The sequence below is a fragment of the Saccopteryx leptura genome, chromosome 3, assembly GCF_036850995.1.
Source record: "Saccopteryx leptura isolate mSacLep1 chromosome 3, mSacLep1_pri_phased_curated, whole genome shotgun sequence".
Classification (NCBI taxonomy): domain Eukaryota; kingdom Metazoa; phylum Chordata; class Mammalia; order Chiroptera; family Emballonuridae; genus Saccopteryx; species Saccopteryx leptura.
This window is the reverse complement of record NC_089505.1, coordinates 212222747-212247673: the sequence shown is the minus strand read 5'-3', so window position 1 is coordinate 212247673 and position 24927 is coordinate 212222747. Positions and strand designations below refer to the sequence as shown.

At 42.0% G+C, this 24927-nt stretch overlaps 1 protein-coding gene across 8 annotated transcripts in view; it reads right to left on the bottom strand.

Annotated features, from left to right (window-relative positions):
• Positions 1-520: 520 nt before the first annotated feature.
• RPRD2 (regulation of nuclear pre-mRNA domain containing 2) overlaps positions 521-24927 on the bottom strand; it is a 131264-nt gene continuing 106857 nt past the window's right edge. For 2 of the 8 annotated variants that reach the window (XM_066377353.1, XM_066377355.1), the window contains 5 exons: positions 17014-17296; positions 15651-15911; positions 11341-11541; positions 5726-6910; positions 5357-5585 (listed from right to left, as the gene is read on the bottom strand). In XM_066377353.1, the coding sequence (XP_066233450.1) occupies positions 5497-5585; positions 5726-6910; positions 11341-11541; positions 15651-15911; positions 17014-17296 (2019 nt within the window). In that variant the 3' untranslated portion in view covers positions 5357-5496. Of the gene's footprint in view, positions 6911-11340; positions 11542-15650; positions 15912-17013; positions 17297-24927 lie in introns of all 8 variants that reach the window. The other 6 variants (XM_066377349.1, XM_066377350.1, XM_066377356.1 and 3 more) reach the window with 5 other exon arrangements.

The window sequence follows — 24927 nt, the reverse complement described above, 5'->3', positions numbered from 1 at the left end:
TAGATTGCCAGTGTGCAGCAAGAAAGGTATATAGATGTGGGCAAAGAATTGGCCAGGATACTCACCGCCCCCCCCCCCCAATTATATGATTGTTTTAAAAAATGCTTCTGTGCTCATAATTGTACAACTTTTTGAAGACATACACAAATAATTATCCATACAGTATAGCCCACTCCCATTACCAGCCACTCTCTGAACATCTTTGATCTCACCCCACCCATCATCCCTTTCCAAAACTGAATTACACAAAGGATCAAACAGAAAACCCACAAGATCATGAAGTTCTTGGAAGCTCAGATTGCCTTCAGTGACACCAAGTGCAGAAGTCAAAGGGGACAGCTGGACAAGATCAATGTGAGGGGAAGAGTCAACCACACAACAAAGGAAACCATACTTTATTAAACTGGAAAACAAAAACATATTAGGGACAAACAGACTTAAAAAAAGAAAGGAATGGCTAGAAGAGAAAAGTGCAAGTGGTCACCAAGGACAAGATGGGCGGTCCGTGGCATCTCTGTGTGCCTCTGAAATGCGCGGGTGCACCCACCACCTCCTCTATCCCCCCTCCCACTCTTATACCAAAAGCCAACCCAATCGCATCTTCAGAGATATATCCAGGCTTTTCTTTCTGCATTCTGTAGTTGGGTTCACCTTCAGCCCTGGACAGTCATGTCGGGCCTTTGCTGGAGAAAATTTAGGTTTCCCAACCACAGGTCTGTACCACAGAGCAGCAGTTTCAGCTCCTGGAGAAGTTTTCTCCTCTTTGTACTCATCAGAGAAGCCAGGGGCCCTGGGTTAAAGCCCCAAGTCTCAAAGAAAAATGTCAAACCTTTAGAACTAGTTATTTTATTAAGTGATATTAATACACATTTCAAAAGGATTTCACTGTTCTTGCCTCTAATGCATGTACTTGTTTTGTTTTCCACACTGAACACGTGAGAATATCAATCCAACATCTCTAATTTTAATCTTAACAGGCACCCCGCCCATTCAAAAAGGGGGTAGGAGAGGAAAAAAGGGGAAAAAGCAGTAATTTACAGCGGCTTCAAAACAGTAACAGCTGAAGCTTATTCGGCATAAACCAGTAATTTCAGGATAGTGAATATTCTGCAATTAGGAAGTTTAGCATATTCACATTATCTAGATAGGTTTGCTGTACCATATATGTCACAAACATTGTATTCCTGGGATCAAAAAGTATTAAAGTCCTACTCTCTGATCATTTTATCCTCCCTAAAATCAAACCATTTTCTACTTACTCTCAACATTTGGGAGGGCAGAGGGAAGCTGGGAGAACTTTCATCTAAGCTCACTGAAGAGTAACTCTTACAAAATATTGCTGTATCACTGAGTTGTAAGTGGTACCAGTGTATTCGTGACCCCCACCAATTCTCTGTCTGTGATTTTACAGTGAGCACCAAGGACCTTAGTAACAACTTTGCATACTGAGTTCATGTGAATCATGTCCTTTCCAAGACACACTATGTTATGCTTTCTTTAAAAAATATCGTTTATTTTTTTTAACTCAGGTTGGAATACAAAAGTCAGAGCATGGGCACGGAGTTTTAAATCACAGACACAGAAAGAATAAACCCCCTTTGTTTCACGTTATGAATACCAGAATGTTTTGTTTCACTATATCACATATATACATTGTCGTCTTCATTTACTGCTGTAGACAGATTTCCTTAAAGTTAACAGCTGACAGAAATACAAATTCTTACTTCCATCCTGAAAAGAGCTTTGAAGATTTTGTGGCTTAAAAAACAACAGCCCACAAAAATCCCAACCCTTACAAGTCCATCTTTAAAACTGTACGAGGTCTTCCCGTCATGTGTTAGCCATCATACTTCTGAGGACAACTGCTCTGCCCCAACATTCAGGAAGCCACTTTTCTGACATCCCTACATTTCCTTATGAAACCAAATAATCAGAGAGCCTTTTCAAGTAAACACTACTTTTAGCTTAAACAAGAGCAGCAGAAAGAATTCACATTCTTTTATTCTAGAATGAAAAACATCCCTCTTAATTTCTGCAAAAAAAATTTCTATTTCAGTTGTCAAATAGAATTCCCCCCCTTCCCACCCCCACTCTCCTACTTACACTTTTCCCTAAACACATGTCTGAAGACTCAATGTAACTACACTGTTTCTTCGCTTTGCTACACTATATACCCCATTCCACATACAAGGTCATGGTATCATGCATTTCTGTGGGGAGAGCCACAGGGCAGAGAGGTCTGAGGTCAAAGAAAGAAACAACAGTTGGCTTGGGGCCAGAAATGCATTAGGGAAATGAATGACTTGCAGCATCCTAACTAAAGAATAAGTGAGTCAAGGTAAAGAACATGGAATAAACCACACAGCTCCCAAACTCAGACACACACCTGGTTTAAGCTGCTCTTTATCTTAAAAGCAAGTTTATTGAGACAAAGCATCACCTTCTGTCACTACATTGCCCTCTCCCCCACCTTCAGTATTTCACTGCAGGAATCCAAAGCAATCCCCATACTTCCTATAGTTAGTTCTATACTAACCTGGTAGAAAATATGAAACTTACCAGGATTCTCTAAAATACTCAACACATATGTTTTACTCAGCTAGCTGGAATTACCAGTGTGTACCTTAGGGTAAGACACTAAATAAAAAATAGTAAAGCAACATTTGCTTTTCAGTGTCCCTAGATAAAAACACTCAAAGTTCTTTGACTGTCTTTTTCCCAGCACTGGCTGTAGAAAGAAGCCTTTCAGTTCAGAGAGAAGAGAGCTTTCTTCTCATGTGAAATGACTAAGAGCAGAAACACCCTTTATTTCCTATTGGGAATGTGAGACGAGGATAAAGCTTAGCCTTGATACGTGATGGGCTGCTATAGAGTGGGGTAAATTTTATTGATCAGGTCCTCCTGTTTCTCTGTAAAGATACATCTAAAAAGTACTCAGCGGTCACTAAGACACATCTGAACAGGTATAATATAAAGAAAGATGCTGTTGAACCTTTGATATACCAAGAGCGGGGTGAATACAGGATGAGTGTGAGGGAAAGGAAAGATAAAACAATTCCCTTTCCTTACAGTTAACCTTTGCTGAAATATACCAACAAATATCACTTATGTTAGGGAGGCACCATGGTAAAAAATGTCTACTTCTTATATTTAAAAATACAGGTATAATGTTACAGTTGCACCTCTACAATTTGTCAACTGTAGTGACTTTCTGGCCACAGTAAAAGTGAAAACTGAGAAAGTCAAGGAAAGCAGGAAGAGCTTGGTGCAAGATGAGTGAAACTATCTCAGAAATGTCTTCCCTTCTCTCGTTTATGAAAGATGGGCAGATCACAGCACACTGCTGCTAATGGTTCTTTCTCTCTCCATATTGTAGTTATTCCTTATATTTACCTCAAAACTATATCCAGCTCACTCTCTTTCATTCCAAAAATAAAGAGGAAAATTTTTTACTAGGATAGAATGAGACCTTTATGTCCTCAAAGTTACTGCCTGATAGTTACTTTGGAAGAAGCTGATTTTTTATTTTTTTAAATGAAGATTTTAGGAGAAAGCTAAAGAACTCAACTCCAACATGCCTTTAAAGACAAAACAGCCTGACAGATAAAAGGTCTTTCACATTTCTTCCCTTGCAACATCTCTTGGCTGTCGGCAGGGCACAGAGCACACAGGGAAGGGAGTCAAGCTGGGTAGAGCAGTGAACTTAGCTGGAGAGAGAAGGGGACAAGAATCCTTCCATTGACTACTGATAATCAGCCAAACCCAAAATAACATCCCAACATTGCACATTATTATCTGTACTGGTGGAAGTTTTATTTCAAATGTAGTAATACTCTTCAATAGATGGAATATAGATTTCTTTTCCTCCCCATCCCTCAAACTCCCAGCCAAAGGAAGTGGCTTTGGTTGTGTTTGCCTGCCCTCCCCCCTAAAATACAAACAACTTAGGGAAGGTAAGTAAGTGCAGTGGGAAGGAGGACTGGATGGAATAGTGAAATTTAAGCATATATGACTTTCTACTTTAGAAGGGATGCCCTTGGTCATAAAAAAATAATAAATCAAAGGAGGGAAAACAAAAACAATAAACCAAAATCCTACTTCCAAAGCTCTCTAGATTGTTTAAAATGCCTTTCCCTTGGTTTCCATCAGTACCTGGGAGGGAAGAATGGGCGTTTTGGTGCAAAGAACGGAGGGCCCCTAACAAAAGGTGGCCTGGGTCTCTTTAAACTGTGAAACGGGTCTCTGCCGAGAAAAGGTTCCCTAGGCCGAAAGTCCGGCCGGGGATTCCGCAAAATCATACCACTCCGGCTGATGGTGTCTCTGTGTGAGGGACCCAAGGGGAGGCCACCGCTGCTGCTGCCTCCCCCACCTCCTCCATGGGCCGGGCCCAGGTGCTCCAGAGAATGGGATGGCAGGCTCAGGCTCTCCCGCACACGGGTGAGGCCAGGGCCGTTGAGGTCCCGTTGAGTGGGGCCCCCATGGTCCCTGGGTCCTGTGAGTACCCCAAAATGCTCAGCCAGGGTCCCTTGAAGGAGGGAACTATGGTCCTTGGGAAATACTGCCACTGCCCCTGCCACTCCATGCTCTGCCAATGGTGGGGCTGAGAAGGGCACAACCCCAGAGTGGTCAACAGAGGGAGGTGGGGGTGGAGTAGAAAAGGGGACAGCACTCCCACCACTGCTGCTGTGTTCCCCTGGGGGTGGCGGGGGTGGGGTGGGGAAAGGAACTCCGCTGTGCTCTCCAGGAGGAGGGGGTGGGGCAGCATGGGTCAAGGCTGCTTCCTTTGTGAAGGGGTTCGAAAGATCCACAGAGGGCAGGTGAGTGGGTGCATCTCGAGAGAAGATACCACCGTGATCCTTAGGAGGGGCAGGTGGGGCAGACGATGGCCCCACTGGCTCTCTCTGGAAAGCTGTCCCATGTTCCAAAGGGGATGGGGGAAGATGATGCTCAAATGTTGAGTTGAAACTGTTGGAACGAAAGCTGCTGACACTTTCCTGAAACTGGGCTGCCCGTTCCTTGTATGGAGCTGCTTTAAAGCCAGTGAGGCCTCCGCTGCCCCCACCCCCAAGGGATGCCAACTCAGAAGCACTGGAGGGGCCATTGTCGAAAGAGCTGCCTGAGGTGCTCAGGTCAAACCAACCCCCCCTTGAAGCCTCACGCCCATGTCCTCTATTTCCCTTCCCAGTAACTCGGATGGACTCTACTGTCTGTATGGGCTCCCCAGGCATCCTCCTATTGGATGCATTATGATAACCCAAGGTTTCTATAGGGGCCCCTTTTTCTTCAGTGCTGTCAGGCAAGTCTAGGCAGGAGGAGGAGACCCGGGTTTCTATGCGGTAGTGCTCTTCCTGTTGCTGCTGCTCAGTGGCGGTCAAGTTGGGCTGGGTGAGGTTTGAGAGACTGACACCATCACTCGGAGTGCCCTTGCTGGGGGCCTGACCAAAATGCTTATCATCTGAGGGCTTTCGGGAGGCGTTTTTAAGCATATTCTTAAACTCAATCGTTGACGTGGTAGAAATGGTGGAGGCCAGGACTTTCTCCATGCCTGATGTGGGAGGATGGCCCGTGGGAGTGGCAAGAGTATTCTGCGGAGAAAAAAGGGAATGATGTGGAACTGGGTGAGGAGAGTCTGGGTACTGCTTCTGTGGCAAACTTAGATGCCCAGTGGTAGACTGAGACAAGCTACTGTGGTTGGAATCAGGGGTGAAAAATGAACCATTCTTACTCGGTGATGGTGACCGGTCAGACCCAGGTTCACTCCCTCTTATGTTGAAGGCACTAAAGAGCCCAGGGGAGGATGAGAGAAGGTCACAGTTCTCACCAGAGTCCAGAAGGGCCCTTACAGCTGGAGGGAAGGCAGACTTTACCCCAAATTCTTGGGCTCTGTGGCTGTAACTGGATAAGATTGGCTGGTACTCGGTGCTATCAGAAAGCTTGCTGGATTTCAGGATAGATTTGGCTGGTTTCTTCTCTAGGTTCATCATAGCAGAGGGTGGAGGCCCTGAATACTCAAAGTCTCGATAATCCTCATCTTCCTGGAAAGAAGTATCTGGATAGAACTTTTCCTGTGAAGAGTCCATCAGGGAAGATGGTCTCTCCGTTCCATCAGAAGGCTGCTTATAGGGTGATTCACTGTCCAGGCCAAAGGGTTGATATGTAGACACAGAATTGGAGAGTTCCTGGGGGTAGCTTTCCTCTCTCCCAGGGGGTGGTGATCTAGTGCTGCTGGGTGTTGAAGAACCAGAGCTAATGATCTTAGAAAGAAGGGACATGGTATCTACGTTGCTGGATGTGGGCTTGTCCATCATCTCATCTTGGGTGGGCGTCCCACTGCGTTCATCTCGTACGGGGGTTCCATCAATGTTGTCGATTGAAGTGCTAGTAGGGCCACGCTGGAAGTCTGAGGAATGGCTTTCTGCTGGGGCACTGGACCCCAAACTGCTCAGGATTGGGATGTTTAAGTTTAAGCCACTGAAACCAGGATTTCCTTTTAAGAAGTTATGGATCTTCATTTCTAGGCTTGGGGAGGTGGACTCGGACTCCAGCTTTGGTTTGGAGACCTCCGAAGATTGGCACATGGCAACTTCAGCAGGTGGGGCAGCAGGGCTAGTACTGTGGGTGCCTGTAAACCCCAGAGGATTGGATGGTAGTTTGAAAGTAGTGCTTGGGAGCCCTGGGCTTTGCCCTATGGAGGCCTTGCTGGCTGAAGTCGAAGAGACTTCAGATGTTGATGAATTAGGAGAATAGTTGAAGCTTTTGGGAATAAAGGATTGGGTATTAGAGGGCAGATTTCTTCCTTTGATGCTAGAGACTGTGGTGGTGTTGGCAGGGGAAGCTGAAGTGCTCTGGGATGCGGCTTCACTGGCTGGAACCGGGTTCCCAGTAACACTCTGAAGTAAAGATGACAGGCCTATAGAAACAAAGATTAGAGGAGTTAAAAAAGAACAACTCCCTACCATACAATAAAAACAATTTAGGCTAACTGAATATTCTCATTCATTCCAGTGAGAACCAGATAAACATTAAAACATGAGCCCAAACGGAATCCAGACCAAACAAGCAATTGCTATGTGTCGTAGAAAACACTGGACTTATTTATCAATATAAAGACAGCAAATCAGTGAAATGTTTCTAGTACAGTCATGAAACAAGTCCTACACGGCACAATAAAAGGCAGCAGGAAGGGGGATTTTCGTGTCAGAATCATTCATAGTTTAAACAAGACAAAAGAGAAAAAGAAAGGAAGCAAAATTATTCTTAAAATAACACTTTAAGCCCGTATTTCTGCTCTTCCTTTTCAACCTCCACAATTGTTTCTAATAACTTAAAGTACGCTGTCATTCTCAAGATGGAGATAACATGTGCAAATTGCAGAAATTCATTTGAACAGGGACACTTTTTTCAAGAAGCACCTCTTGCTAGACTGGTATTACCTTTGAGGAAACAATGCTCTAAGCCAGGGGTCCCCAACTTTTTACACAGGGGGCCAGTTCACTGTCCCTCAGATAGTTGGAGGGCCAGACTATAAAAAAAAACTATGAACAAATTCCTATGCATACTGCACATATCTTATTTTAAAGTAAAAACACAAAATGGGAACAAATACAATATTTAAAATAAAGAACAAGTAAATTTAAATCAACAAACTGGCCAGTATTTCAATGGGAACTATGCTCCTCTCACTGACCACCAATGAAAGCGGCGCCCCTTCTGGAAGTGTGGCGGGGGCCGGATAAATGGCCTCAGGGGGCCACATGCGGCCCGTGGGCCGTAGTTTGGGGACCCCTGCTCTAAGCTATCATTTTTGGTTGTACAATGTAGCAATAATAAACATACACCACAAAGGCTTATAAAGCTAAACCATCAAAGGCTCTGATCCTTTTACAAGAAAACCTACGGTCCCCACCTTATAGCTGGGAAAATTCAAGATTATTGATCTGCCCAAGTTGACACTGTTAAGATTCAACCCTACTCACTGATAGATCAAACCTTCTCAGAAGTCCTGAGAAAAAATTCTTTGGGGTAAAGGCTGAAGTGCACCAAAGCAAACTGTTCCTGCACAAATTTTTTAGAAAAACACTTGACAAAAAGATAACAAAAGGTCCTAAAAATTCAATCATATTTTGAAAAGTTCTGGTCATAAATGAAAACTTGTGCATACTTTACCCAAACTTACAGCTTTTAGTTATATACTAAAACTGCTCCTTCATAATATGGGGAAAGAAAATATTTCAATTTCATGTAGTATTTCTTTTTTCCCCCTTAATTTATTGCTTTGAGAGAAAGAGAAGGGAGAGGGAGCGAAAGAGAGAAACACTGATTCGTTGTTCCACCCATTTATGCATTCACTGGTTGACTCTTATATGTGCCCCAACTGGGGACTGAACCTGCAATCTTGGGACATCAGGATGATGCTAGTATTCAACTGAGCTACCTGGCCAGGGCTCATGTAATACTCCAATTAATGTTTCTTCAAAATTCTAATTTTAATTCATATTTGCTAAGATTTCAGAGTTTTAAGGTTCCATCTATGTAACATTTTTAACTGCCATCTACTTCTATATAATGGTGCATGGTTTTTATTGTTATCTAATTGTCAGTAATAGCCAAATAATTAAATATTGTTTATTTCAATTATCCTCCTGAAAAATGTTTCACTTCCAAAAAGTTTCCTAGCTATATAATTTTCTCTCTTCCAATAATACGATTTAAATTTTTAGTAGTCACTGTTCTTACCAGAAGTCCTGAAAGCACTAGAATGTGATATATAATGTCATATGATTTTAAAAAGATATTTCAGCATATTTTTCAGATATTGTGAGATAAATTCTTCAAAAGACCATCTTGTTAAGAACGATACTACTCAAAGGCACTGGCTGGTTGGCTCAGCAGTAGAGCGTCTGCCCAGTGTGGGGATGTCCCAGGTTCGATTCCCAGTCAGGGCACACAGGAGAAGTGCCCATCTGTTTCTCCATCCCTCCCCCTTCTCTCTCTCTCTCCTTCCCTCCTGCAACTATGGCTTGATTGGTTTGGGCAAGTTGGCCCCAGGCTGGCTCCAGGTGCTGAGGATGGCTCCATGGCCTTTGCCTCACGTACTAAAAAATGGCTCCAGTTGCAAAGGAACAACGGCCCGAATGGGCAGAGCATTGCCCCCTAGTGGGCTTGACAGGTGGATCCCAGTTGGGACACATGCAGGAGTCTGTCTCTCTGCCTCCCCTCTTCTCCCTAAAAATAAATAATAAAAAAATAAAGATACTACTTAGATTTCTAGCAATAGGTGAAAGTCTTATGCCACTAAATATTAATTTTCTTAAATCTTACGGCTTTCTTAAAGCCGTACTCTACAGCCCTTTGCCCACTTAAGTCCCTCCTTTGTGTTGAAAATCTGCCAATAAAGGCTGTGAATGACACAACTAGAGCAAAGTTCTAAGATATTTCCTTTACAGTCATTGAAGAAACATCTATTTAAGCTGTCACAGTTCTCTTAAAAGTCAAGGAGAGCTCCACTTTCTGTAAGAAAATGAAAGGTGATAAACTATCCTCTTATTCTATAAAGGTTGTTTTTGGGGTTCCTACTGTTCTGGTGAAATTTTGTCTGACGAGAAAGTCCACATGATATTGTTGCAACAATTTGCTGAGGGGGGGGAACTTCTTTAAAATGTACTACATCTATATAAGAAGTGAAAACAAGTGAGTTCAAGATTTTTATTGTACCTATCAGACTAGAAGGGAGAATCATAAACATGCCAATTTATTAAACTAATTATCTCTGATATTAGTGGTATAAAATGTATTATAGTATTATCATTAATTCTTTATTGCTGGTGCCAACACACAGGGTATTTAGTTTTATGTAACAAAATTCTCCTGTTTCTTAAGACAAAGTTCTATATAATACAGTGGTTGGCTGATCCACTTAGAGAACAGCTTAGGAAATAAAATTAATACCTGTACTGCTTTCTATTCATATAAAGCAGGGTTTCTTAACCTCAGCACTACTGACATTTGAGCTGGATAATTCTTTTTGGCTGGGGCTATCCTGTGCACTGTAGAATATTAAGCAGCTACCCTGGCCTCTACACCTAGATGCAGTAGCATTCCCATCACCACCCCAGTTATGACAAGCAAAAATGTCTTCAGACATTGCTAAATGTTCCCTGGAAGCTTCCTGGTTGAGAACTACTGATACAGAGCAAATCACCATAAAGATACTGTTCTGGTACTTGTAATTCATTGCATAATTATACTGAAACATTTTAAAAGGTTGTGATGGTGCTGGGCAGTTTGCTCAGTGGTAGAGCATCAGCCCAGCGTGTGGAAGTCCCAGGTTCAATTCCTGGTCAGGGCACACAGGAGAAGTGCCTATCTGCTTCTCTACCCCTCCTCCACTCTCTCTTTTCTCTATCTTCTCCTCCCCTCCTGCAGCATGGCTCGATTAGAGCAAGTTGGCCTCGAGCACTGAGGACGGCTCCATGGCCTCCGCCTCAGGAGCTAAAAAATGGCTCTGGTTGCAATGGAGCAAGGGCCCCAGATGGGCAGATAATTGTCCCCTAGGGGGCTTGCCAGGTGGATCCTGGTTGGGGCACATGCAGGAGTTTGTCTCTGCCTCCCCTTCTCTCACTAAATAAAAGAAATAAAAAAAATAAAAAAATAAAAAACGGTTGTGCAGGTATCTGGAAAGTCTGAGAACAGAAAACAGGTAACTTTTATGGGGAAAAAATCATTAGAAGCAAATAGTTTTAGATACAAAACAGATTAATTAACAAAGCTGAAGAGAGATTATACATAGACAAAAGTAAAAAAGATGTACTATATATCCATAAATAGAGGCCTCTATAAACTAGGACATAAATGAGGCAATCATATTTAATATTTGATAACAGACTAACCTTTCTTATTTTATTTAGCTTTAGATAACATTAAAATATGTATGTAAACCTCAGCATATACTATCTTGTACTAAGAGCTGAGATAAATGGAGCCCCTAGGGCTGTCATGGCATGGGTGAAAGAATACTGGACTCCAGTCAAGAAATCTGGCTTTTAGCCTCAGCTCATCACTGAATAGGTAGGTATATGTGTGACCTTATGCAGGTCACATCACCTCACTGAGCCTTAATTTCCTCACCTGAAAAGGAGACTAGACTAGATGATATTCAATGCCTCTTTCATCTGACATTATGTAATTCTATATATGCCAGCTCATAATGATAAATATAAAGAGAATAATGAGTTAACTGTATTATATATTTTATGGCTCTGGAATACTCAGCTATGGAATCCAGGATTAAGCAGAGACAAGCACATACAGTTCAAGTTCCTCTGGCACATGGCAGTTTACCTTGCAGTGTAGGGGCTGACTGTGTCTGGGTTTTGGAAAGAGCGGACAGAATGCTCTCTGGGGTGATCTCCACCTTCGAGAGGATATTTGCCAAAGGGTTGTGAGGTGTTGTTGTGGCAGGTGCAGGTGTTTTCAGGCCACTAGAAAGGTTGCTGGGACTTGTAGGAGTTCCTGGAGACGGTCTTGGTGCAGGACTGACCCCTGGTGGCAGAAAGATTAACTCAAGAAAATGCAATTCAAAATGACCTTTAAATCTATGACACTTTCCATTCAAATGAGTTTGGTATGTTTAATAGGAATTTTTCTGTGATTGATTCAGAAATGTTATATCATGGCTTATACAAAAAAATCTGAAGCCTGACCAGGCGGTGGCGCAGTGGATAGAGCATCAGACTGGGATGGAAAGGACCCAGGTTCAAGACCCCGAGGTCACCAGCTTGAGTGCAGGCTCATCTGGTTTGAGCAAAGCTCACCAGCTTGGACCCAAGGTCATTGGCTCAAGGAAGGGGTTACTCAGTCTGCTGAGGGCCCACAGTCAAGGCACATATAAGAAAGCAGTCAATGAATAACTAAGGTGTCACAACGAAAAACTGATAATTAATGCTTCTCATCTCTCTCTGTTCCTGTCTGTCCCTATCTATCCCTCTCTCTGACTGTCTCTGTTAAAAAAAAACAAACCTTTTTTTGAAAATTAGATGAAGATATGCTCTTGTTTAGTTGGAACATGCCTAAAATTAACAAGTATTAGATTTTTCTCATATGTACAGTCCATTAGTTTTGTTTTTTTTAACTTTTTAAAAAACTTATTGACTTCAGATAAAGGGGGGAGAAGAGAGAAAGAGAAAGAGAGAGAGAGAGAGAGAGAGAAAGAAAGTGAGATGGGGTGGGGAGAGGAGCAGGAAGCATCAAGTCGCTTTTCGTAAGTGCCTTGACTGGGCAAGCACAGGATTTCAAACTGGCGACCTCAGCGACACTTTATCCACTGTGCTACCACAGGTCAAGGCACAGCCCATTAGTTTTGAGAGCTCCAAGAGAAAGAGACTAAGGATCTATTTCTTTTTTGTTTTGTTTTTTTCTGAAGTTGGAAACGGGGAGGCAGTCAGACAGACTCCCGCATGCGCCCGACTGGGATCCACCCAGCATGCCCACCAGGGGGCGATGCTCTGCCCATCTGGGGCGTTGCTCTGTTGCAACCAGAGCCATTCTAGCGCCTGAGGCAGAGGCCACAGAGCCATCCTCAGCTCCCAGGCCATCTTTGCTCCAATGGAGCCTTGGCTGTGGGAGGGGAAGAGAGAGACAGAGAGGAAGGAGAGGGGGAGGGGTAGAGAAGCAGATGCGTGCTTCTCCTGTGTGCCCTGGCCGGGAATCGAACCCGGGACTCCTGCATGCCAGGCCGACGCTCTACCACTGAGCCAACCAGCCAGGGCCTAGGATCTAACTATTTCTTTCTTCTCTACATAATGAAACCTACACCTCAGAGTCCGGTAGATGCTCAAGAACTTGGCTGGCTGATTATGACCTGAGCCATTGCAATTGTATAATCAGTCATTACATAATTTTATGCGATTAATAAGATTTTGCTTTTGAAATGGCCTATAAAATGAGATTATATATGAAACCTCCTTTATACTTTTACATTTTAAAACACTGGCTTGAGTTTTAACATATGAAAAAAGTATATAAAAGAAAATAATTTTTTATTTTTTTTATGATCAAAAATATAAACAGGTATTTCACAAAGAAAAATAATATACAAAAGTTTTGGGGAAGCTGAGGCACAATGGGGACTTTTAACATAGTGTTTGGAACATAAATAGTACATTTCTGGAGATCATTTTAGTTATAACATGAAAGACTTTAAAAAACCTAATGCTGCCTGACCGGATGGCTTGGTTGATTAAAGCAGGGGTCCCCAAACTTTTTACACAGAGGGCCAGTTCACTGTCCCTCAGACCATTGGAGGGCCAGACTATAAAAAAAACTATGAACAAATCCCTATGCACACTGCACATATTTTATTTATTTTTTAAGGGTTTTTTTTTTTTAATTTTAAATTTTCTTTTATTAATTTTTAGAGAGGAGAGAGAATGAGTGAGAGAGAGAGAGAGAAGGGGGAGGGAGGAGCAGGAAGCATCAACTCCCATATGTGCCTTGACCAGGCAAGCCCAGGGTTTTGAACCGGCGACCTCAGTGTTTCAGGTCGACGCTTTATCCACTGCGCCACCACAGGTCAGGCCACACTGCACATATTTTAAAGTGAAAAAACAAAACGGGAACAAATACAATATTTAAAATAAAGAACAAGTAAATTTAAATCAACAAACTGACCAGTATTTCAATGGGAACTATGCTCCTCTCACTGACCACCAATGAAAAAGGTGGCCCTTCTGGAAGTGCGGTGGGGGCTGGATAAATGGCCTGAGGGGGCCGCATGTGGCCTGCGGGGCCGTAGTTTGGGGACCCTGGGTTAGAGCATCATCCTGAAGCAGAGAGATGCCAGTTTGACTCCGGTCAGGGCACATAAAGGAACAGCCTCATGTTCCTGTCTGTCTCTCTCTCCCCTTTCCTCTCTCTCACTAAAAATCAATCAATAAAAAATAAATAAATAAAAAATAAAATCCTAATGCTGATCTTTTGGAGAAATCTATCTTTTAGAAATAATATATTTAAATACATATGCAGAAATAAAATAATAGGGATGTTCTTCAAAATAATCAGGATTGAATAGGTCATGTATTTATATATTATAGTTGAGGATGAGTGATGAGTATGTGAGGGTGCTTTACTTTTGTATTTTCATTAAAATTTCCATTAAAAAGCCTGACCAGGCAGTGGCGCAGTGGATAGAGTGTCGGACTGGGATGTGGAGGACCCAGGTTCGAGACCCCAAGGTTGCCAGCTTGAGCGCAGGCTCATCTAGTTTGAGCAAAAGCTCACCAGCTTGGACTCAAGCTCGCTGGTTCAAGCAAGGGTTTACTCGGTCTGCTGAAGGCCCGCGGTCAAGGCACATATGAGAAAGCAATCAATGAACAACTAAGGTGTTGCAATGCGCAACGAAAAACTAATGATTGATGCTTCTCATCTCTCCGTTCCTGTCTGTCTCTGTCTATCCCTCTCTCTGACTCTCTCTCTCTCTGTCAAAAAAAAAAAAAAAAAAAAAAAAAAAAAAAATTCCATTAAAAAAAAAAAAGCCATGTATCAACCCTAATAGAATGGTTGTGCATAAAATTTTAGCATCAGAGTTGTTCATTACAGTCTTCTTTTAAACAGTGAAAAATTGGAAACATACTGAATGTCTAATAATAAAAAGGCTTAGATAAGTAATCAAATCTATATAGCTAAATTAAATTTTTTAATTTATTCAGAGATATTAATTTGTTGTTATACCTATCCATGCACTCATTAGTTACTTGTTTTCTTCCTTAAATGAAAGGAGGTAAGATGGAGAGATAGACTCCCACACGTGCCCCAACCGGGATCTGGCAACCTTAGTCTGGGGCTGATGCTTGAATCAACCAAGCTATCCTCAGTGCCTGAGGCTGACACTAGGACCAACCGAGTTATCTTCAGTATCCTGGGCTGACACTTGAAACAAGCCACTGGCTGTGAGAAGGGAAGAGAGAGAAAAGGGCGGGGAGAAGAGAAGCAGATGGTCACTTCTCATGCATGCCTTGACTGGGTATTGAACCCAGGGTGTCTGCACGTGGGCTGAGGCTCTCTCCACTGAGCAAACTGGCCAGAGCCAATATTTTTTATTTTTAGATTTATTGATTTTTAGAAAAAGAAAGAGAGAAAGGGGAGAGAGGAGTGGGGAGTATCAACTAGTAGTCGTTGCTTCTTGTATGTACCTTGACTGGGCAAGCTCAGGGTTCTGAACCAGCAACCTCAGTGTTCCAGGTCAAGGCTCTATCCACTGCACCACCATAAGTCAGGCCACTTGCTGATTCTTATATGTGGCCTGACCAGGGATCAAAACTTGGTGTATTGGGATGACACTGTAACCAAATGAACCATCTGGCCAGGGCTAGATAAAACTTTGAACAGCTCATTTTAAGATACTATATGTAATATACTACAATTATTGAAAGAAAAATCATTACAAATAATCTCCCAACATTTAGCTACACATACACTTGCAAGGTTACACACACATAAGTATTTTCTTTAAGGTAGCAGAAGTATATTTATTTTATTTTCTTTGTTTTCTAACTTTTCTATAAATGACAAGTACTGGTTTTATTTTTTTAATTAAATGCCAAACTGATGATTTAATTAGAAAGATGAAGGTCTTCTTTACTGGGCTTACTTACCAGTACTTTTCATGACTGATGTCAGGCTGCTAAGGATGGAACTGATCTTTGCCAGATCCACATTAGCCAGGTTTGGCAAGGCCAGCGCTGGAGAAGGGGACAGGAGGGAAGTAGTCACAGGCTTTGGAAGAGGTGGAGTTGCTGTCATGGTCACAGGCACTGGGGTACACAAAGAGGCCTTCGAAATACTTTCTGTTGGCTTTGCAGGCACTGAAGTGGATACAGCTGACTTCTCCACAGGTTTTTCCTTCCTGTCCTCTACTATTTAAATAAAAAAAGCAAATATCACTACATCTTACTACTTTCCAGACTCTGCTTCCAGTATGAAACAGTATGTCCTACTGTTTCCCGAGTTGGGAATAAAAAAGTATGCTTTAGAGAAAAACCACTTACTTCATGATTTTTTAAAAAAGCCCTATACCTTATGATTCTTCCTACCTTAAATGAATTTCTAAGATTCATCTTTTATCTTACTTTTAATGAGTTCTTTGTATCTTTTTAGTATCTCTGTTAAATTTTTACATTTCTAGAAGCATATTATTATTTGGTACACATTTGTGTCCTGTCCTTCAGTAATGATATTTATGTCATAAATTATGCTGTCTTTCTTGTTAACTTGAGAGCTTTCTAAAGAGTAGGAATGAATTCTGTATGTACATCCTATCTTTTTGTGGCTTCCTGAAATTGGCCTACTGGGGGGTCCATCTGAAACTGCAATTTTAACTCTTGATGCTTTTTAATACCTAAAAGGCTATGCTCTGTATGGACAGTACCTTAAATTCAACACAAGTCAAACTCTCTTAATAATTACAAAAGCTAGGGATGTCAGAGAAACAATTTGTCAATCCTAGTTAATTTTGAAGGTGTGGTTGACAAACTGTGGCTTTGGAATCTTCAAGGTCAAGAGTGACAGAGAACAAGGAATTCCAGTATAAGTGCTACTTCCTCTAGAGCAGTACTGTGCAAAAGAAATATAACTCAAGCAACACATAAAAGTTTAAATTTTTGAGTAGCCACATTAAAAAAAAGGTAAAATTAATTTAAATAATGTTGTATTTATCTCAATATATTAATGAAATATTTTCATTCTTTTTCTGGGTACTAAGTTTCTAGAATCCAGTGTATACCTTTCATAATTAGAGCACATCTCAAGTTGGACAAGTCACCTTTCACACGCTCAATAGTCACAGGTAGCTAGTGGCTACCACCTTGAACAACACAGACCAAGGACGACTGCTTAATAAATCCTGCACCACTGCTCTTACAAGGACTGAAATGTCTTTTAACATCTGCCCATGATAAATTCATTGGTGGGAAAACAACAGATAAGGAACAAGTTGTCGCTAATCATATAATGACATACCAATGATTTTTGACCCATCATCTTCCACATCTGAGAGTTCCATGTCTTCCACATCACGATTATCTGTTGCAGGCTCAGGTGTGGCAGATTTCTCACTCCCCATGGCTGGTGACCGAGATTCCTCACCTCCCATTCCCTGAAAAGGAGACTCAGAACCAGTTGGGGACGGAGCATCCATACTTGGGGAAGGAACTGGTGATTCCTCTGGATCAGGAAGAGTTGACTTCAATTGATCCAGCTTTTTCTTTAAATTGTTCACCCGATTAGCAAAGGTTTTGTATGCCTGAGAGAAAAAGAAAAGTTTATTGCTTTCAGAAAAGAACCAAGCTACCATTTTGACTTTGATCAGATTTCCTCATTATTATTAACTATATCACTGATCCAAAACAAGAAAATATTATCTCCTGACTTGTGGAGGTGTCCTAGATAAAGTGCTGACCTGGAATGCTGAGGTCGCTGGTTCGAAACCCCAGGTTTGCCCGGTCAAGGAACACATGAGAAACAACTACTATGAGTTTATGCTTCCACTCTATCCCCCTTTCTCTTTTTCTTTCTCTCTCTCCCTTCTCTCTAAAATGAATAATAACTTTTAGCCTGACCAGGCGGTGGCGCAGTGGATAGAGCGTCTGACTGGGATGCCAAGGACCCAGGTTTGAGACCCCGAGGTTGCCAGCTTGAGCGCGGGCTGATCTGGCTTGAGCAAAAAGCTCACCAGCTTGGACCCAAGGTTGCTGGCTCGAGCAAGGGGTTACTCGGTCTGCTGAAGGCCCGCGGTCAAGGCACATATGAGAAAGCAATCAATGAACAATGAAGGTGTTGCAACGAAAAACTGATGATTGATACTTCTCATCTCTCTCCGTTCCTGTCTGTCTGTCCCTATCTATCCCTCTCTCTGACTCTCTCTCTCTCTGTCCCTGTAAAGAAAAATAAATATAAAACATTAAAAAAAATAAAATGAATAATAATTTTTTCAAAATCTTTAAAAAGTATATACATTATCAGCTATCAAGCATGGAGTAGTTTCCAATTCCTACTTTTTTTCTCTCTTTTAAGTGAGAGGAGGGGAGAAAAGAGACACAGACCCTCGCATGCACCCCAACTAGGATATACCTGGCAATGGCTGTCTGGGGCTGATGCTTGAATCAACCAAGCTATCCTTAGTATCTGAAGCTGACACTCAGACTGACACACTGGCTGCGGGAGAAGAAGAGGGAAAGAAGGAGGAGGGGGGGACGAGAGAAATGGATGGTTGCTTTTCTTGTATGCCCTGACTGGGAATTGAACCTGGGACATCCATATGCCGGGCTGATGCTCTATCCACTGAGCTAACTGGCTATAGCCCCAATCCCTACTTTTTGTACTTTGTATGTAAATATTGTCATCTACACAGGTGCCAGAATCAGAAGCCTAGAGCTTATCTGTAATTCATTCTCTCTTGCTTTTTTCTATTCATCCAATCAATATTTATCAAGAGCCTGAATGTGCTGGCCACTCTTCCAGGTTGTGGAGACTATGAAGACAGACAAAATCCAAATCCATAAATAAAGCACAGCCTGGGAGCTCAAATACTATTGACAGTATTTAAAAATAAACTTTTATTATTTTAAAAATTTGTTATTATTATTATTTAATGTTTACTTTATTGATTTGAGAGAGAGGAAGGGAGTGAGCGAAAGAGAAACAGGAACATTGATCTTTTCCTATGTGTGCCCTGACCAGGGATTGAACCAGCAACCTATGTGCTACAGGACGATGTTCTAACCATCAGGGCTATCTGGCCAGGGCAAAAAAATAAACTTTTATTTTATAACAGGTTTAGGTATGCAAAATAACTGTGAAGGTGCCTGACCAGAAGGTGGCGCAGTGGGTAGAGCATCAGACTGGGATGTGGAGGACCCAGGTTCAAAACTCCGAGGTAGCAGGCTTGAGCACACGAGGTCACTGCCTTGAGCCATGGTGGCTAGCTTGAGCCCAAAGGTCACTGGCTTGAGCCCAAGGTCACTGGCTTGAGCAAGGCGTCACTTGCTCTGCTGTAGGGCCCCCCCCCCCCCGTCCAAGCACATATGAGAAATTAATCAATGAACAACTAAGGAGCCGCAACAAAGAATTGATGCTTCTCATCTCTCTCCCTTCCTGTCTGTCTAAACCTAGTTGTCCCTCTCTCTAACACTCTATCAAACAAACAAACAAACAAACAAAAAACTGTGAGGGTAATACTAAAAGTTCCTATATATCCCATACCCAATTTTCCCTATTATTAGAATGATATATTTGTCATGCCTGTGAATCAATTGTTATTATTAACTAAAGCCCATACTTATTCAGATATCCTCAGTTTTTATCTAAGGTCCCTTTCCTATTCCAGAATCCTATGCAGGACACCACAGTACATGTAGTAGTCATACCTCCTTAGGCTCCTCTGTTTGTGGCAGTAGACTTTCCTTGTGTGTTATGACCTTGACAGGTAGGTATGTAATAGACTGTCAGTTGAGATTTTTCTGATGTTTACCTCACAATTACACAGGGGTTATGAGTTTTGAGAAGAAAGACCACAGAGGTAAAGTGCTACTGTCATCACACATCAAAGGTACAATCAATCCATATGATGTACCACTATTTTAAAATTTTTTATCTTATTAAATTTATTGGGTGACATTGCTTAGTAAGATCATATAAGTTTTAAGTGTAAATTCTATAATACACCATCTGTGCACTGCAGTGTGCACTCACCACGCAAGGTCAAGTCTTCTTCATCACCATATGTTTGACCCCCTTCCCCTCTGGTAACCACCATCCTATTGTCTGATGTACCACTATTGATGATAACCTTGATCACTTCACTTAAATCCTATTTATTTGATTATCTTAACTGCCAATGCCTTAAAGCTGTGTGTCTTTTTCCTGTTTTGTTAAAAATCTTGGACCATTCAATTGCAGAATCATTTTGTCTCCTTACTCAAAAAATCTTATTAAGAAAAATGGAAAGGAACAGAAAAGAATGTATTAGAACTGAGCTTCTGCTTCTGAATATCACTGAGTAGTTTGTAGTAGAGTAATGCTTCCACCAAGAACAGCTAGGAAAGCCAAACACACACACACGCACGCACGCACGCGCGCGCGCGCGCGCGTACTGAAGAGTGCTAAGGCAACCAAAACCTAAATGGCAAATCTTACATCAGGGGAAACCATGAGGAGAGCTAAGCTAACATTCAGCAGCTCCTCAGGGTTCTGATTTTGGGGAGGGAGCAAGAATTTTAAAATTCAGGCAAAAGGACAAGGCAGAGGGCCACTGCTAGACATAAAGAAAAAAACATACCGATCTGAAAGGCCAACATTCTGATCAAAGAGGAAGGATAAAAGAGGCTCAACAGTATGCTACTGTACTTTCCTTCAAGATATTTGCTGAATTCTGAAGCTGTTTAAGAGAGAATTAAGAAGCCAAGGGGAAAACCTCTGAAAAGCAAAGCAGAGTTGAATGCAGTCTACTGATGCTGAAAAGATAAGGATTAGAGCTCAAACTATGCCACGGAGGAGGGGCCCTAGTGACCATCCAGACTCTCAGTGGGAGAAAACTACATTCTAGAAGCTAGAATGAACCAGAGGAAGGCAAAGCCTTGCCAAATTGCAATTCAGCCTTAAACCAGTTCATTTTTAGATTTGATAATTATGATCAGCTCTCACAGTATCTCCCTAGAGACTTTAATCATCCAAAGACTTTAAAAATATGTTCGTATACAATGTCCAGCATTCATTAAAAAATCAGCAGAAATGCAAGAGAGAGGACCAAATGACCTAAAAATAAAAAAAACAAGCACTAGAAACAGAATCAGAATAGGTAAAGCCAATATTGGAGTTATCTGACAAAAACCAATAGCTTTGTTTCCTATGTCCAAGAAAATTGAGAAGGCCCTCCCCTCCTTCCCTTGTTGAATAATGCAGCCCCAAACCCATTAGCTGGACCTTGAGCGGAAGCATTGATGGCCTAGAGTAAGAAAATGGGACTAAAATGGGGTGAGAAAAATGTCTTCATGGGAGAAAGGCATTGCGCGGGATGCTGAGGCCTAAGCAAGAAAAAGAAAGCTCAGAGAGGTTCCTGTGGAGAGATGGAAGCGTTTGGAGACCGGCTACATACAAGGGTATGATTAAATAAGTGATTATGTTGAAGTTAAGGGGAGCAGGGTTTTACACTATTAGAAAAAGCTATTACAAATGTGGGAAAGAAAAAAACTAGAACAAACCTTGTGGTGTTAGATTGCAGATAACAAGATAACAGTGTGAACTCATGGTTTTCAATATATATAGACACAGAAATAAATATAGATGTAAGTGTGTGTGTATTTAGGTTAAGTATATCCATATATACATACTGGGGTGGGCAAAGTAGATTAAATTACCAACCATTATCATCTAAAAGATAAATCATAAGTAAGGATACAAAATAATAACAACAATAAGACAAATAATACAAATAAATAACACAGAATTTAATAAATAATACGAGAATAAACTGTTTTGTGTACTGTACTCCTACTTCGCCCACCCCATCTATTTCCAAACTCTGGATACTGACAACAGTCTGGAGCAGTGCTGTCCCAGAAGTAACGAGTGTCCCCAGTAATCAAACCTTGTTTGTTCACTAAAAGAAACCAAGCTCTGTGGAAAAATGACTGATTCCAGAGCAGGGCATGATAGTGCAAGATGATGCTTGACCTGTGGTGGTGCAGTGGATCAAGTGTCAACCTGGAACACTGAGGTCGCTGGTTTGAAACCCTGGGCTTGCCTGGTCAAGGCACATATGGGAGTTGATGCTTCCTGCTCCTCCCCACCTTCTCTCTCTCTCCCCTTTCTAAAAAAATAAATAAAATCTTAAAAATTTGCCTGACCAGGTGGTGGTGCAGTGAGTAGAGCATCAGACTTGGATGCGGAAGGACCCAGGTTCAAGACCCCAAGGTTGGCCCTGGCCGATTGGCTCAGCGGTGGAGCGTCGGCCTGGCGTGCGGGGGACCCGGGTTCGATTCCTGGCCAGGGCACATAGGAGAGGCGCCCATTTGCTTCTCCACCCCCCCCCCCTTCCTCTCTGTCTCTCTCTTCCCCTCCCGCAGCCAAGGCTCCATTGGAGCAAAGATGGCCCGGGCTCTGGGGATGGCTCCTTGGCCTCTGCCCCAGGCGCTAGAGTGGCTCTGGTCGTGACGGGGCGATGCCCCCGAGGGGCAGAGCATCGCCCCCTGGTGGGCAGAGCATCGCTCCTGGTGGGCGAGCCGGGTGGATCCCGGTCGGGCGTATGCGGGAGTCTGTCTGACTGTCTCTCCCCGTTTCCAGCTTCAGAAAAAAAACACACACAAAAAAACAAAAAAAACAAAAACAAAAACAAAAGACCCCGAGGTTGCCAGCTTGAGCGCGGCTCATCTGGCTTGAGCCAAAAAAAGCTCACCAGCTTGGACCCAAGGTCGCTGGCTCCAGCAAGGGGTTACTCAGTCTGCTGAAGGCCCGTGGTCAAGGCACATATGGGAAAGCAATCAATGAACAACTAAGGAGTCCATGATTGATGCTTCTCATCTCTCTCCGTTCCTGTCTGTCTGTCCCTGTCTATCCCTCTAACTCTCTCTCTGTCCCTGTAAAAAAAATAATAAATAAAAATTAAAAAATATAGCCTGACCAGGCGGTGGCGCAATGGATAGAGCGTCGGACTGGGATGCAGAGGACCCAGGTTCGAGACCCCAAGGTCGCCAGCTTGAGCACACGGGCTCATCTGGTTTGAGCAAAAAAGCCCACCAGCTTGAACCCAAGGTCGCTGCTCCAGCAAGGGGTTACTCGGTCTGCTGAAGGCCCACGGTCAAGGCACATATGAGAAAGCAATCAATGAACAACTAAGGTATTGCAACGTGCAATGAAAAACTAATGACTGATGCTTCTCATCTCTCTCCATTCCTGTCTGTCTGTCCCTGTCTATCCCTCTCTCTGACTCTGTAAAAAAAAAAAAAAAAAAAAAATTAAAAAATTTTTTTAAAAATTTAAAAAAGAAAAAAAAGTATTAAAAAAAAAAAAAAAAGAACCAATAAAGCAGCTTGGGAGGAGCCCCCACTGGCCAATTTTGGGACAATTTTAAGCATCAAAATAAGTATTGGTAGTAATGAATCAAATCAATATATAGGACTCTATGAGTCCAAATAGATATAAATAAATGAATAAATTAAAAGATTGATGGGAAACAACATATTTACATAGTTTCAAAATATCTCCCCACAAAACCCTTATTTTTTTTTTTAATTTTATTTATTCATTTTTAGAGAGGAGAGAGAAAGGGAGAGAGAGAAACAGAGAGAGAGAAGGGGGGAGGAGCTGGAAGCATCAACTCCCATATGTGCCTTGACCAGGCAAGCCCAGGGTTTCGAACCGGCGACCTCAGCGTTTCCAGGTCGACGCTTTATCCACTGCGCCACCACAGGTCAGGCACAAAACCCTTATTAATTACTATATTAGTTTACCTGGGTTGTAATAATAAAGTACCACTAATTAGATGGCTTAAAACAACAGAAATTTATTGTTTCATAATTCTGAAGGCTAGAAGTACAGAATTAAGAGGTCAGTTGAGACAGCTGAGACTGGGCAGAATTTTTCCTTGTCTTTTTCTAGCTTCAGGGGGGTGGCCATTAGCCCTTAGTGCTACTTGTCTTTTAATTGCATGTCCACAATATCTGTCTCAGTTGTCACTTGATGTTCTCCCTGTGTGTCTGTATCCAAATTTCCCTCTTTTTATTAGAACACTAGTTATACTGGAATAAGGCCCACTCTAATAACCTCATCTTAACTTGATTACATCTGCCAAGACTTTATTTCCAAGTAAGGTCACACTCGCAGGTATTAGGGATTAGGGTGCCAACATATCTTTTACGGGCACAATTCAACGCATAGCAATTACCAAGGGAAAACTTTTCAATGGACAGGCCTAGCAGATGCCTCGGTAATAAATAGTATCAAAGTGAATATAATAGGTAGTAAAACAAATCAAACTTGAATTCTAATTGAAATGATAAAATGAGCCCTGGTAAGTTTGCTCAGTGGATGGAGTGTCAACTCGCCATATGGATGTCCCAGGTTCAAAACCGGTCAGGGCACACGGGAGAAGTGACCATCTGCTTCTTTCCACCACCCTCTGTCCCTTCCACACTCAGCAGCTTGATTGGTTTGAGCATTGGCCCTGGGCGCTGACGATGGCTTGGTTGGTTCCAGTGCATCAGCCTCAAGCACTAAAAATAGCTTGACTGACTTGAGCATTGGCCCCAGACAGGGTTGCCAGGTGGATCCTGGTCGGGGCACATGCAGGAGTCTGTCTCTCTGCCTCCCTTCTTAACAAACAAACAGACAAACCTCTCCAAGCCATTTTTTGTATAGCCTCCAAAGCAAACTAAAAAAAAATCATTTTATATAATTCTATAAATAAGGGGCTAGGAATTATAGGTCATTATTCAAAAATTACTCTAAAAAACTGGGGGGTCAAAATGATGAATTGACCATTCCCATTCATGGTTTCTCCCCCTTATTTGAATTGACCAATTCCTATTCATGGTTTCTCCCTCCTAAGACACCTATAAAATGAAAACTACAGTGGTCCCACATCTATCACGGGGGTTAGGTCCCCCACAATAGGTGAAAATCCACGAAGTAGCAAGCATATATTTATTTTATTATTTATATATATTTTAAAGCTTTATAAGCCCACCCCATATTCTTATAAACCTTTCCCACACTCTTATAAACACTTTCTATGCTCTTAAACACTATCTATACTCTTAAACCTATGTAATTTTAACAACATATAAAATTCTATATGGGTACTCACCAGTGAATATACAGTAATAATATTTTAATTAACATTTTAATATATTTTTACATTGTTTTCATTTTTTTTTTTGT